Source organism: Diabrotica virgifera, chromosome 4, assembly GCF_917563875.1.
Source record: "Diabrotica virgifera virgifera chromosome 4, PGI_DIABVI_V3a".
NCBI lineage: Eukaryota > Metazoa > Arthropoda > Insecta > Coleoptera > Chrysomelidae > Diabrotica > Diabrotica virgifera.
The window spans coordinates 128,920,156-128,936,662 of NC_065446.1; the positions used below are offsets into that span (position 1 = coordinate 128,920,156).

General features: G+C 32.1%; 1 protein-coding gene and 1 long non-coding RNA gene across 4 annotated transcripts in view; one reads left to right on the forward strand and one right to left on the reverse strand.

The window, feature by feature from the left end:
- LOC114329328 (serine/threonine-protein phosphatase 5) overlaps window positions 1-16,507 on the forward strand; it is a 163,116-nt gene that overhangs the window by 55,550 nt on the left and 91,059 nt on the right. Inside the window, exons 1-2 of one of the 3 annotated variants that reach the window (XM_028278384.2) lie at window positions 4,305-4,374; window positions 13,659-13,900. In XM_028278384.2, coding sequence (XP_028134185.1) covers window positions 4,320-4,374; window positions 13,659-13,900 — 297 coding nt within the window. In that variant the 5' untranslated portion in view covers window positions 4,305-4,319. Of the gene's footprint in view, window positions 1-4,304; window positions 4,375-9,808; window positions 10,035-13,658; window positions 13,901-16,507 lie in introns of those variants that run through there. The other 2 variants (XM_028278383.2, XM_050649694.1) reach the window with 2 other exon arrangements.
- Window positions 7,045-8,143, reverse strand: LOC126883923 (uncharacterized). The gene is made up of 2 exons (XR_007697756.1): window positions 7,545-8,143; window positions 7,045-7,488 (listed from the first exon to the last, which is right to left on the reverse strand). It is a non-coding gene; the product is annotated as an uncharacterized LOC126883923 (long non-coding RNA).

Consider the following 16,507-nt stretch of genomic DNA (forward strand, 5'->3'; position numbering starts at 1 on the left):
CTGTTCCAAGGTATACATATGAGTGTAATGTGTAGTGTGTGTGTTGGGTAGGTGTCTTGGTACTTAGAAAAGTCGACGTCGTTGTTTTTGCAAAGAAACGCTAATTGTATCCGAACGTCTACGGTCCTTCCGGTGAGTACCGATCCCACAAGGAGAGAAACTATTTTCATTTATTAATTTTTAATAAATAAAAAATTCTCCACCAAGGTGAGATTCGAACTCACGACCTTTAGGTCCAAAGGTAGGCGCTCTTACCACTGAGCCACACAGAGGGGTTGCAATCATGATTGAAACTCAAACAAAGTCCAAAATGTTTACTGGTAGGGGGAGGGGCCACTTTTCTAAACAAAACCACGTGATTCGTATTTCCATGGTTACAAAACTCGTTTTCAATGTTTTGCAGATTTTCTTAACATCCGGCAAACGCGCATCTGTCGCCATTTAATACATCACTGCTGCCATCTACTAAATGACACGTGAACTCAGTTTCTCATCTATTCAATGATAGCCGAACTAATTTATCACTAGAATAATGCCAACTTGTTACGGTTATATCAACAAAATCCCTAGATTGCAGCTTTTAAGTATAATTTTTATCTTTAATTGTCTTTAGGTACAGTTAATTTAAAAATTATGGCAGTATGAATAATGAATTGCTTAAAATAAAGCTTATTGCATCATTATTGTTAATCATTTGTGGTAGTTATTTTGTACCGAAGTTCAAAAATTATTACATAAATCCAATTTTTAGGGCAGGATACCAAGTAAGTTATGACATATGGGTTCCTTTAAGTACAGTTATAAAAAAAATTATTGCTTTATTTGGAAATTTTAACTAGATATTATTAAACTAGAAAGTTTACAGTTCACGCAAATACCCACAAGTTGAAATTTGGTTTTGAAATAGTAACGGTAACTGTAACTAAAAACTATATAAATTTTAACATTGTGTCATATACCACCTTAAAATAAGATAATAAAAGAAAGTGAAATATCATTCTCCCTCGTATCCCAAATAGCGGGTTTTTCAAAAAACGGCAGCAATCATAATGCCTCCTTATTCATTGTACAAACTACAAACATTAAACCCGCGCGATAAAAAGCGGAAATAAACTAATTTCTCATTCGAGTAAAAGCGAGAAGGCGGGTTGAAGCGGTTTGCCCGCGCCAACATGCTTTAACTATGTACGTGTACATTTAAAAACGTGCATTCATTTCGAAAGCGTATAAAAGCGGGTCCACGCGTATTGAACGTAAGCGGAAACCGCTTTCCACTGTGTTCGTGTACTAAAGCTTTTTGCAGTTCACTCTCTCAACCCATTGACGAAGGTATCCACATCAAATTGTTCCAAAATGCTGTCTGGCTCCTCCGGATAAGCCAACCGCACCACACGAGCAACATCTGCTTCAAATTCTTGCAGATTCTCACTTGCTCGTTGAATTCTACTAAGCAGTTGTGCGTGTTATACTTGTTGTAGATGGGCATGTCGAGTGAACAAGATCTGGTAACATTTTTCTTGGACCTTAGGGATTGATCTTAATATATTCGTAGCATCACCTCGTAGAGTAGCAGTCAAGGAAACAGCCTTTTCTTGTTGGGTCCAATGATTGGCAATCGCAATATCTTCAAATTGTCTAAGGTATATGGACCAAGAAGACTTCCCATCAAATGGTGGCAATTTGAACCTCACGATGATTCGTCTCTCGGTGATTCTTCTTCCACTACTGGATCTAAAACTACTGCATTAACTGGTGGTAGCACTTTCGTATTGGTTATCATGCTCTCTAATTGTTGGATATTTTGTTCTAACATTTATACATGTTGTCGTCTACACGTTTCTGTATCTTATTGAATGCTCTAGAAACTTCTTCAAATTTCTCGTTGTTCTGTATACCAAAACTTCTTTAACTGCTTGAGAAGTCTCGTCAAATCTTTTAGCAATATTTTCGAATTTCTCACCTTTTTTGTCTGGCTGCTTCTATAACAATCTGAGAAATTTCATCGAAATTCTTTCTGGAAGTTTCTTCAATAGGCCAGGGTAATAAGACAAAAATATACCCTGTTCATGACACTTCAGCAGCCAGGGTACTGAAGCGTTTTTTCGACAAGTAATACCTATAGGAACAAATTGTAACTATTTCCTGCGTAGGATCTGGCGGCCATTTATATTTATAAACAATTAACTGTCAAAAAATGACATTTTTCCCTTTTTTTTTCAAATCAATGGAAAACAGTGAAACTTATGAGTTTTTTATTACAAATATCTGTGAGATTATGGAAAAAGCTTTAAAATGACGTATTACAAAGTTTGATATACTCATTTATTGTTAATATAATTGCGAAAAAAGGTCGGAATTGCAAAAAAAATTATTTTCGCAATAATTGTTGTAAAAATTAGTGTAGAGGTTTGAAATTTTTGTCAAATGAGGGTTCTTTGGTGCTTAATATGTGATAAAAATTTCAAAGCGATTCATTCCATTGTTTAAATGTTATTCAAATTGTTTATCTCAGAGAGCATTTTTTTGCCATAACATAAGTCAGAAAAAAATGACGTTAGAACCATTCCATAGGTGTCAAATGGAAGAGCATGAGCTATATTTTCAACTTGATTTAAAAAAAGCGAATAAAAAATGCATTTATTAGTAATAAATAATTATGCAAAAGTATCGTAAATCTTTCCTTTTAAACATTTTGGATAACTTTTTCCAAAAAAATTAACTTTTTTACCCTGTTTTAAGTGCAAAACTACCAAGTAATGTTATTTATATCATAATTGATAAAAAATTGTAATAAATATATATATAATTTCTTATATAACAAAATAAAAATTTTATAAGGACAGATTTATGATACTTTTGCATAATTATTTATTACTAATAAATACATTTTTTATTCACTTTTTTTAAACCAAGTTGAAAACATAGCTCATGCTCTTTCATTTGACATCTGTGGAATGGTTCTAACGTCATTTTTTTCTGACTTATGTTATTGCAAAAAAATGCTCTCTGGGATAAACAATTTGAATAAAATTTAAACAATTTAATGAAGCGCTTTGAAATTTTTATCACATAGAACCCTTATATGACAAAAATTTCAAAGCTGTACACTAATTTTTACAATAGATATTGCGAAATTAATTTTTTTTGCAATTCCAACCTTTTTTCGCAATTATATTAACAATAAATGAGTATATCAAACTTTATAATACGTCATTTTAAAGCTTTTTCCATAATCTCAAAGATATTTGTACTAAGAAAACCATAAGTTTCACTGTTTTCCATTGATTTGAAAAAAAAGGGAAAAATGCCATTTTTTGACACTTAATTGTTTATAAATAAAAATGGCCGCCAGATCCTACGCAGGAAATAGTTACAATTTGCTCTTATAGGTATAACCTGTCGAAAAAACGCTTCAGTACCCTGGCTGCTCGAGTGTCATGGGAAAAACCTTATTATCCTGGACTACAATAATTATTCTCTTCAATACCGCTTGTTCTGATGACTAAAAATGAAATGTCAGAGGATCATCTCCATTCGACTTGAGAACGTCCTCGAGTCGTGCTTGCAGGATTTTCTTGGACCCGCTGACATCTTCCTCGTGTTCCTCAAGTTGTTCACTCAACTGTTTTACGGAAAGTTCTTGCATGGCCTAAATGTAGATGTGTTCGAAAAAAATGGTGGGGATAAATTGAATAGCCCTATTGTACTGAATTTAGTACGAAACGACTAGGTTCAGTATGTCATTACAACTTTTTAAAATGATACATTCATTTTCGTTTTGTCCATTTTGGTATTTTGAATAAACGTGTCCCGCCATCTATTGATAATTAAGTGTAACATTTACTAAGACAATTTTGTTGTAACAAAATAGCTTGGCTCGACACTAGAGGGAAATAATTAGTATAGGGGAATTACCAGTTTACTAGTGATTAAATAATTTTAATGGGGGAACTACTGAATAAACAGTGTAGGTGTGTAGGTATAATATTATGTAATACGTGTGTGTAACTGTAACTCGAAGTTAATTGATCAATTGATGGTACATTCCGACGGATGTTTAGTTAAATTTCTAAAGTGTGATAAGATTTATTCGGTTAAGGGTGAGGTTGCTTTTACTAAAATTGTATAGTATGTTTGATGAACAAATTCCATTTACTGGCATAATCTGTATATCAGACAATACAGTGATGTGTGAACCGTCAAGCAGTGGTCTAAACTCAACATATGAACTCCAGGTAAATATTAATATTATATGGGCCTAATGCAGACACGTTAGGGATTCGGGCCGATGAAAACAAATTAAGGAAACGAAGGCTATTATGTCTAGTACTTACCACCAAAGGGGAAAAAGACAATCGAAAAGTGATACTAAAGGTAACTTATATTTTAGTATTTGTTTAAGTTAAGTAATTATTCAAAGGTATTAAAGGTTCAATGACTTAAGGCTGTGGAATGGATGACTTACACAAACCGTGAAAAAATTTCAAGACCTATTTAATACATTTTTTTTACTACAAAATTACAATTATGTACGTCGTTCAAACTTTCTGACGTCAGAGCCTTATAGCGTTGCCAAAATATTCTGCCCACATCTGTAGTATCTGGTCCCGTTCACTAATTATTTCCCCTGTTCTCTTTCTAGCTATTGGTTGCGTTCATCAAACAGAGAGCTTGGAATCGGATTGCAATCGGATTGGAAGCTCTTTTACTAGTGAACGGTGCGCTGAATTAATCGGATTGGAAGCGCTCGCCATTTTATTCAGCCTTAAATTTGTTATTGTGCTGTGATAGCTGAATCCCGCCAACTTTAAAATTAAGTTCAAAGTAAAATGGACAATTTAATTAAAATTGAATATAAATACAATAATTATTGTATGTAATTTATTGTAAATATTTGTAGTTCTTATTTATATGTATCCTATATATAGTTAATATCTAAATTAAGTTAGAACTATTTGTGTTTTTTTATTTATATAGTTACTAGAAATATTAACACAATATGTGTATAGTAGATACCTAACTCATTTATTTTCCAACAATCCAGTTTTTGATTGATTCACAAATCTTATAAAAATTGGTATTGATTGCATACCAACTATTTGTAATTAATATTTACCTACAATAAAATTAAATTTAATATAGGTAGGTAGATACCTATACAATAATACTCCATATTAGTTATTTTCAATAATATTTCCAATTTTTTATTCTTCTTCACCCACCGTTATATTATTAATTTCTTTATTTAGCATACCTACTCAATATTGCATTTATCCAGAACATTATTGCCTTCTATATTATAAAATTGTGTAAAACACAATGTTCGTTAATCGAATATTTTCTGTATCAAATTTTAATCCTCTAATTTTGCATTTTATTAGTTCAAACCTTTCTACAGCTGACCGAATCTTTAATTTATTATCAAAATTTTCTTGTTCTTGTAATAAACGTTTATTATTCTGGTAAGATTTCATTAAGTTAAGTATCTAGATATGCTGAATTTTGAATGAGATATATATTCGCTGGTAAAATGGAATCTGCTCGAGTTAAATAGTTAATAGGCCTGGATCCTGCATACCAAAAGAAAGTTTATTAATAGCAAGCTGAAAATTTATTATTAGCTTAACGGTGTCTAGTCGGACAAACTTTGATGTTTTAATTTAAAACAAACACTGGAACGGGAAGTTTTAATTGTTGAACAGGTTACAGGTTTCGAACGTCAGACTACAAAAACGTCTCATGTATTGTGTCGGACATAACTTCCAATTGATTTGCTACTCTTTCATTAGCATGCAAAATCAGACTGCTATTTATCACCAATATAATTCCTATCCTCTGACATGTTCTACGTGTCGGAATTATTAAAATGCCCAACATAGAGAGAGAGACATACTTTATTGATACAATGTACTAAAAGGCCATCGACCAAAGTCTTTCAGCCAACTGCCCAACATATTTTTCGGACAAAAATTTTTTCATATATTATAATATACAAAGTTTGCTATTGAATAAACTTAAAAACAACCTGCTAGTTTTCACAATCATAAACTTGTCAGGATGGCACGTTCCACAATTAAGGCTTCCCCTGTTCCAGTGTTTCTATACATCAAAGTGTGTCCAACTAGACACTGTTAAGCTATTAACAAATCTGAGCTTGCTATTAATCAACTTTTTTTTGGTATGCAGGATCCAGGCCTAGGTACGAAATTTTTAAAAGTAGACGTTTTAAAAAAAATTTAATTATACAGTTTAAACAGCTTTTTCAAAACTATTTACAATCATATTATTTGTTGTCATTTCATGGAATTAGGCATACTCCAAATTTAATATAAGTACTATGAAAAAAGAACTAGAGGGAGATATAATCTATTTTTTAATAAGATTCTTTGATCACAACCAACTAACCCTTGAGATAAACTGGGAATGCAGTAGACATCCCTTTATGATGCTCATACAGAAGCACATTTCCAAGCAATCTTACATTACAAAGTTGTTGCTGGCATCCTATAAAGGGAAAAAATAATTATTTTGCATGGTTACGTTATCTTGAAGCTGTATTCGATAAAAAATTCTGAAACGAGAAAGCTCACTTTAATACTTATCTGGGCAAGACATTTTACTTCCATATAAAAGACATGGCGTTTCGGGCCTATTGAGCCCCACTTGCCCGGATAAGGGTTAAAACAGTAAAAGAAAACGCAGCAGCATAAGGTACTGTTAGTTGGGAGCACTCTGAAGACCACCATGTGTTCGTTGTTCTCTGATAATACCATCAATACAGATAGAATTATTTCTACGAGTATGGCTATGTCAAACGAAATAAGGATTGAGAGACCTTTTAGATGCTCTCAGTGAAACAAATGCAATTTTAGAGCCACAACCAAATACTAGGAACGCTAAGGAAGAAATTCCTCTTATTAAAAAAAGAATGGAGGGACAATTCTTGTTAACAAATTCTGCTTAACAATGGAGGAGGAAGATATATGAAAGGTTGTGTTACAATACATTTAGTTTTTATCTAAGCATGAAAATAAATATTATAACCACATTTGTACTACATTTATTTTCAAACAAACCAGTTTTTTATTGATTCACAAAAAATTTTTATTGATTACGATTTACAATTAACCCATTCGCAGATACGACTATATATGCATGTACTTACAAAGGGAAATTACTGTCTGCATATGAAAATGTGTCCACAAATGTGTTAATACAATATTTACAATAAAATTATATTATAGAATATTTACAATAAAATTAAACTCAATATACACATTGATATTCAAGATTAGTTATTTCCAATTTTTTGTAATTCTATATTATTTGGGTGAAAATCTTATGTCCAGAGCTCTTTGGCAAACCAAACGTATCCCCAGCAACAAATTATCTGGTTTACTTAGCATCCACATCATAAACATTAATTTTTTCCAATAGAATTATTCTGTTTTCAAATTGGTGGATATGACCAATACAATTAAATAGTTCCTGGAAATATAACAATATAATATACATGATGTTATTAATTTGTTATACAATTTTACCTGGAAAGTAGTTCTGGACATACGAAAATGTTCTCTAAATTGGATATTGAATTATGGTTTATATATATTTAATTTCATCTCATCCTTCTGGAATAATTTGAGGTAGGTACATCTGCTAAATGTATAACGGCATTTGCTAATTTCGTCCCCAAACAAAAGTTCTTCAAGAATATTATCCATTTTAGTTTAGACAGTTTCAGTTTTATTTAAAATAAAAACAAAACCGTCTAGGTTTAGGTTATAAATTATATAAACAAAGAATAAAAACATAAACAAATGGAACACAGAACACTCTCAATCGAATGTCAAACGTCAGTCGTTCACTATGGTTTGTTTTTTAACCAAGAGGAGTGATTCAAATTTACCGCGCTGTATTGCTTGTTTGTAATTGGTCCAACCGCAGGCAAGTTTACTCCACTGTTATAAAATTTTGACACTAATGACATTTATCAAATTTTGACACTAGTGACATTTCATAGGTTAATTAAGTTATATCGGGGGTTTTTGTGTTTTCTGTGTTATTCCTTTAATTTTTAGATTGTTAGTCTGCTTTTGTATAAAAAGCAGTTGTTTTTGGAACTCTTTAGCGACGTATTAATTTAATATACTATTTATGGATTACCGTTGAGGGCCGACTAGATTAGCCAAAAAAGAAGATGTATTTGGTTATTATTCTAGTGACCCTCTTGGGTGTGAATCTGTCTTTTTAGTTTACTCCTCCTGGTTAAAAAATAAACTATAGTAAAAAAACTGTCAGCGTTTCAGCGCAAATTAATCGGATTGCACTCGGATTATTCTGGTGAACGCGACCAATGATAGTTTAGGGTTGAATTCCTTTCCGTTCTGGGTTAACCTCCTTTAAAATTTTTATATCATTTTAAAATCTTCTGCTTTAAAATGTATGATATATGTATATCTGAATTGCCGATATTGATTAATTTAAATTATTAGAAGAATTTTTTATTAAGCAACAACATTTTTGTTTAATTTATTAATATTTTGTATTTTTACAACGACGTCCGATGTGGAACTCGAAACGTTAATAAAATTTCAAGTTAAATTAAGGCGTAGATCCCAATTAGAATAGTTGAAATGTGAAATGGTACAATGATTCAGAGGGTATGCCAAAAAGGAAAAATTATTTCATATTATGCCTCATAAATTGTTTTATGTTCTTATTTAAAAGGTAATCATTTTATAATATACCTACCTAATAAACATTTTTGTATTGTTATTTTACCCTACTGGTATAATATTCACTGCAGGATACTATAAATAACAGGATAATATATTGCACATCCGGAAGTCGTGACGTAACTGGAGACCGGTAAGTTCGTAATGATTCGTAATCATTCGTAATGTCCGATTAGTTTGAATTGTTCGCGGTTGTAAGCTAAGTGTATTTTATATTTTATTTTTGACAGTTATTTTGACAGGAATCTCGACATAATATTGTTTTCGAATACAGTGAAGTTAAATGTTATGTTTCTAATTAAATAATTTCATCACAGAATGCATACAAATCCCATTTAACTTTAACAATAATTCAAATTCAACTTCCGGTCTCCAGTTACGTTATCATACATACGCGAACTCGGACGTATTTGAGCTACGGGAAGATACTATCTCGTTATTAGTATCATGATTCATTGGACAGTGAAGTTGTTTACATCTATTCGAAGTTTTATTTCCAGAGAAATAAAACCTCTAACGAAACGAAGTTTCTGGTTACGCCTTCGTGGTTTCTATTACTTGCAGACCAACCAAATGCCGAATAAAAGACGCTCTCTGAACGAACTGAAATATAAGACGCCTCTTGATCTCGTCTTAAAACCAATTCTTTTTAATTAGTTTTACTCCTAACTGAGTATCGGGACCAAGTTTTCGTTGGAATTTTGCCACGCTGAATAGGCAGGAAGTGAGGCGTAAATTTTAGACCTCCCCGTAAGTATCTTATTCGGCATTAGCTTGGTTTGCAAGTAATAGAAACCACGAAGGCGTAACCAGAAACTTAGTCTCATTAGAGGTTTTATTTCTCTGGAAATAAAACTTCGAATTGTTATTTTTATAATAAAAAGATTGTTGCTAGACCCGCAACCAACTAAAACACCTATTTTGGAAATTTCAAAAAATTTTTAGTTACGCCACTGTCGTAATCGTAACCTGCCTGTTAGTAAAATTATTACTCATGACCTCAGTAGCAGTCATGACAGATGACAGTGATGACAGACAGCCTTCCGCAACGTGCTTGTCAAACGTCAAAAATTTCAAAACTAATTTTATAGGAAACCGTGCATTCCAAAATTTCCCCAGTTTTCTATTTTTTTACTAGTGTAATGGTTAAACAAATCCCAAAAAGGATATAATTAATTGTAATTAGTACGAAATAATTAAAAATGACCACTGAAGAACAAACTCAACAATCTGTTACAGCGGAAGACGCGAAAATAGCCGAAAAATATAAGTCCGAAGCTAATGAATACTTTAAAAGTAAGTAATTAACCTCCAAGAAATAATTAACGGCATGACATAAATTTGTACTTTTAATACTGATGTAATTACCTACCCTTTGTAATCTATTGAACAAAGAAACGTTGGCCCTAGATCAGGGTAGGATCAAAATATTTTCAGGTATTCAATGTGCTCCTTTTTTAACAGTTGCTATGAATCAGGAAGTCATGTATATTCTTCCTTTCACTGTTAATAAGCTATTGTTTGTTGGATTTTGATTTCATTAGATGTGTCATTCATTACAGAACATTTGTGTTCTTTTAATTTCTCAAATAGAGGCTATCAGCATGTTATATGGTTCTACCTTCGATCTTTACTTTTTTGTATGGTTTGCTTTAATATGTTTGCCTTAAAGATAAAAGCTAATTCTTGAAGTTGAAAGAGTCTGATTACACATTCTGGTAACATGCAAGAAAAAAACTAAAATATAAAGTAACAACAGTATAAAGCCAAACAAATAACGCACCCTTGACTTCATTATTGCCATAGCCCTGAAATTGCGAACATTTCAGGAGAGCAAAAATAAGATTATGTGAACTCTTCATTTTTTTCTCTGCAACTTCCTTATCTACTTTAACCAAATTCTGCATTCATGTTGATTATGTGTGTAGCTCTCTAATGCTACTATTTATTTTTACTTATTGACATTGCTTTGCCCTAAAATTCACCCTTAAAATATTTTCTTTATTGATACACTGCCTTTTTACAACTACTCTATATACCAAGTAATAAGTAAATAGTCTGTAAGTCAATTAAGGTGAGTTAGGTACCATCCAGTAATGGTTCTCTATTAAGTATTATTATTGTGGTAGGTCTTCTGGCTATACTCTCTTCAATCTTCTTTCAGAAATTGGTTCAGTGAATAAATTATTGATCAATTCATTCTTGTGGTCAGTGGTGCGATTTTTATATTTTATTGAATGATTCATTATATCCTTGATTAGTGGGATGTCCAGGTCATTGTGAAGTGTCTGGTTAGATATGTACCATGGCCATGGAGCATTAATTATAATAATATGGAGTATTTTGGATTGGAATGTTTGGAATCTTCACATTTTATATCTTCCGAGTTTAAAGTATATTCGTATTTGAAGGTTTTTTCATATTTTTAGTTTAGATCTAATTGTTTCTGTTTAGTTTTTATGTGCGATTTCCATATGAGTTATTCTTACGGCATATCAAGCTGCCATATCACAGGTTATGGCACTAGAGAAGTTTACTTTGAGTAAATTTTCTTGGCTAACAAATGCATTATTACATGTTAGGACAATATTTAAAACTGAACTGTACTTAAGAGGCTACAGTAGTGCATCATCAAAAACGGAAAACACAGTCCAAGATTGTGGCTTTAATTTTGAATATTTTGTCGAGATATTTGTAATATAGTAAAGAATGGAGGTGCAGAGCCCAATTTGAGAAATATGTTAGAATGTGGAAATTACTCTATAATTAAATACAATATTAAAAAAAATGAGCCTGTACCGCCATTAAGAAGAATAAAAAAATACACTTTCTTCAAATAAATTTTTTTATCCCATGCCTAGGTTTTTATGTCACATTGGAACTACTAAAATTTTTTATCTCTAACAAAAAATTGAACATATTATAACTAATAACTGATTAGGACACATACAGAAATAGTCACTGTAATTTTGACAAACCAGTGTCAGATTTCTAAGTATAACAGCACGATTCTATGATCTGTTCTGTTATCTGCATCGATATCTGTTCAGTGCAGTAGTGTAATATTTTAAAAATTCGTTAGTGTTTATTTATAATTAAATTATTATATTTTTGTGTAGTAGAACTAAGTTGTTGGACTATTTGAAAAAATAGATTATTGTTAATTGTGAGTTTTACTTAGGTATAGGTAAGTATATTTTACGTAAAATTATTTCAAATTCTAATGCGACTATATAAAGTTTTAAGAGAATTTTTTAGTCTAGAAATATCATCAATAGTTTAAAAGTTAAATTTTAAATTTAAATAAAAAACCAAAATACACGCTTTTAATAAATTTTTTACCTGTTTTGGTTTATTTTTATAAATATTTATTTAATAATAATAAAATTGTTTTCTGTTACTTCTATTTAGCGCTCCTAAGTTAATGTAACAATATTCTCGTTATGTCAAATAATCTCGACGCACTGTTGCCAAAGTTTTGCAGAATTTTCGAAAAAGGTGTACTACTATCTCCCGAAGTTGTATTGATGAGGCACTACTGTTGGCTCTTAACACACATCCACTCTCGACCACAGCGTAAGGCATACTGCCTTGTGCTGCTCTTGCTAATGCTGAGAGAGCCAAAACCAGAAATGGGAATGACACAGACACACTATGGAGATTGTAAGATAATTAAATTATATGACACTATTCCACAATAAAGGTAATGCCTAAATGTGATAGGCCAAAAAACAGATTTTCTATTTTGTTAGGTCATTTTGTTAGGCTGTATTCAAGTCAGAGTGTGATATTATTTTCAGTGCTGGATTTAGGGTACTTGCGGCCCTCTGCCAAATCACCCAAAACAAAACTAGACAAACTAGATAATCTAGAATCTTCGTGAGAAGTCGAGTTCCTCAAGTAGTTTTTGTTTCTTTTCAACACACTGAATGATCTTTCTCCAGATGCATTAGATGTCATCATGCATAGTAGAATGCGCAAAGCAGTGTCCATGTTTGGAAATAATGGTTTTTCATGAATAAGGGAGCGTTCAAGTATTACGTAATGCGATTTTTGACCCCCTCCCCCTATGTAACGCAATTTTTGAAGATTTTTTGACCCCCCCCCCCAACCTGCGTTACGTAATACTTGAATGGTCCCTAATTAGTTTCAGACACTCCAAAAGTGTATTCCTTGGAGGCTTGGTAATCTTGTTATCATGAGGTTCTCTTTCTTCATTAAATATACCTTCAACAAAGCCTTTGAACTGTACACACTCTTCTCCAAAGTCAATTCGATACTTTTTAGTCAAACTTTTACCCTGATTTCTTCATTGGAAATTGACGATAAGTTGTTTAAAAATCCAAATTTTTCATTTAGACTGAAATAAACTTCGGACCTTTCATTCAATTCTGAATAAAGCGTGTCAATTACAACATTGAATGGGTTCAGTGGATTCATCTTCTTTGTCTTAGCCAAGTAGAGCTTTTCTTTTCGGGCGTCTGTTTATTTCAAGAATATAGGTTTCATTTTTAGACAACTCTTTTCCCCTTTTTTCATAAGAATTAAAGTTGTCTCTCAGACTCAATGCGTACTCCTTTAGAGATTTGTATGTTGCAAGTCACATTCAAGTCTTTAGCAGTTTTTGCAATGTTTTGCTACTCTTGTCAAAACATTGTAAAATATCGTACCGCGTGTTTAGAAGAATAGCCATTCTCTTATTTGAAAAATTGTTTACTGATTTCAATACAATTAGAAAAAAAAAATTTTATCAAAAAAGTTTTTTTTACAAAACGCTGCGGCCCCCTTTTGTTTGCGGCCCTAGGCCACGGCCTAGTCGGCCTAGTGGTAAATCCGGCACTGATTATTTTGTACATACAATATGAGATAATAGGTAATTTCAATGTCTATTAAGTGTTTATATGGTTTAATTTTTTTCAGAACAAGATTTCGATAATGCAATAGAACTTTATACCAAAGCAATTGAAAAGAATCCCACTGTAGCTATTTATTATGCAAACCGTAGCTTTGCATATCTAAAAACTGAATGTTTTGGCTATGCTTTAACAGATGCCTCGAAATCAGTAGAATTAGATAAAACTTATGTGAAAGGTTACTATCGACGAGCTGCTGCTCACATGTCATTAGGAAAATTTAAGGAAGCCCTAAAGGATTATGAATATGTAAGTTTTTCACACATGTATTATATATTTATTGTTAACTTTGACAGTTTATTATAGTACAAATCTATTTATTTATTTATTTATTTACGGGAAACCCCCATTAACAGTACAAAAACATAAGTTAAATTTTTAAGACAGGTTAGATCTTATAACTAGGTATATCCAAGTTAAAAAAATTCAAAGTAATTATAATTGTATCAGACTTAATGAATCTAGCTAGATCATTGAGATAACTAGTACATAGGCTATTATAAAAATAATAATTTTAAACTATTAAAACAAAAACATTTAAAACAAACCTAATACTATGTATTACAAGATAGGTACCTCTTTAGTTGGTTCAGACTGTATTTAAATAAGTCGGATCTGCAGATTATTGGCCAAAGACATGCATCTGTCAAGAGGATTATTCACACCATAAGTTGTTCTATGAAAGGGAATTCGAAAAGTTGGTTGTTGCCTTAAATCACGACGTGGTATGTGGAAAGTAACATATTCTAAGATATTAGGACAATCTAACAGACCATTAACCAACTTAAATAAGAATATTAGTGAAAATCTATCTCTACGGATGCTTAGTGGAGTCAATGAAATGTGTTGCTCAATCTCCATGTAATTATGATTAGCTATAGTAATTCCGCATTTAAAAGCACACACTCTTAAGAATCTATGTTGTACTCTTTCCAAATAAATCATGTGATTTTGAAAATAAGGAGACCAAATTATTGAACAGTATTCCAAAATTGATCTGACCAAACAACAATAAACAACCCTGACAGTATGAACTGAAAGTATTGGCAATTTCTTAGCACAAAACCAAGCATTTTACTACTCTTTACAGCTATTGAATTAATATGATTTATAAAAGTTAATTTCTCATCAAATATGATTCCCAAGTCTTTGATAGTAGTAACGTATTTAAGTGGTTGATTATCAATGACATATGAAGACTGGTATTTGATTATTTTACGTGTAAAACTGATAAAACAACATTTTTTAACATTGAGATCCAGCTTATTAACCCGACACCAACAGTGTAATTGGTCTAAATCATTTTGTAAAAGCAACTGATCGTCTGGGCCCTCAACAATCCTCCAAAGTTTTAAATCATCTGCAAACATTAAACAGTGACTATGTTTAAAACAATTAACGATAACATTAACAAAAACATTGAACAGTAAAGGAGAACAGTGTCCCCCTTGAGGAACACCAGAAGTAGCGAATATAGTTTCAGAGAGGTCGCCACCAATTTTAACATACTGAACCCGGCCAATTAGTGAACTTTGAAACCACAAGACAATCTGATGATGGAACCCGAACTTTTGCAACTTTTGCAAAAGGATCCGATGGTCCACCCAATCAAATGCTTTCGAGAAATCTGTGTAAATGGAATCTATCTGCTTAAACTGTTCCATGTTTTGCAAAATGTCAGTTTGATAATAGAGTAGATTTGTTAAAGTTGATTTATTGTGGCAAAAACCATGTTGTCGATTGGATATTAAACCTTTGCATAGCCAACTCAACTGCTTGCTGACTAGGGAATCAAACAGTTTCGGTGTTGAAGATTGTATACAAACACTACAATAGTTTTCTACTTGATTTTTTTGACCATTTTTAAAAACAGGGACAACATAACTCACCTTCCAAGCATCAGGAAATACAGATGTTTGTAAAGATTTATTAAAAAGTATATATAGAGGTAAGACTATTGTGCAAACACATTCTTTCAGCAAGTAATCTGGTATTCCATCGGGTACTTTTGAAAGCTTCTTTGGGAGCCTACTTATAGCATCAAATATCTCATTAATTATAATCTCGCAACAGTTAATATCCCTGCTAGCAACATCATCCACAACTGTGTCAAATGAAAAAGTTGAATCATGATTATTAACATACACCGTCTGAAAAAACTCCATAAATAAATTAGCTATATCTTGCCATTAGAAGCAGTCCTATTTCCATAACACAGAGAATTCGGAAGACTGTAATTTGATCTTTTATCGTTAATAAACTGCCAATATATATAATAATATATCAATCATAAACGTATATGCCCCAACTGAAAGTACTGCTGCGGAGGAAAAAGACAAATTGTATGAGGAACTCGAACGAGAAATAGAGAATTTACCTAGAGAAGACACAATACTGGTAATAAGAGATTTTAATGCACAAATAGGTAAGGAAGACTACATTAACCAAGTAGCAGGTAAGCACACAATACACGAAAAAACTAATGACAATGGTCAACGATTATGTAACCTAGCAGCTAGTACCAATATGATTATCATTAGTACAAAATTCGAACATCCTAAATATCATAAAGTAACGTGGATTTCCCCAGACCAAAAAACATTGTCACAAATAGACCATATACTGATTACAAGAAGGAAGCAAACATCGGTAACAGACGTGAGAACCTACAGAGGTGCACATGCAGACACAGACCATTTTATGGTGACTGCAAAGGTTAGACAAAAAGTCGAAAAGAACTCTAAAAAACACGACAACAAAAAATAAATGGCACGTAGAAAAACTGAATGCTCCAAACATAAGGATTAAGTATGCTGACGACATGAACAAAAAACTGAAGGAACAATCTAAACCTAC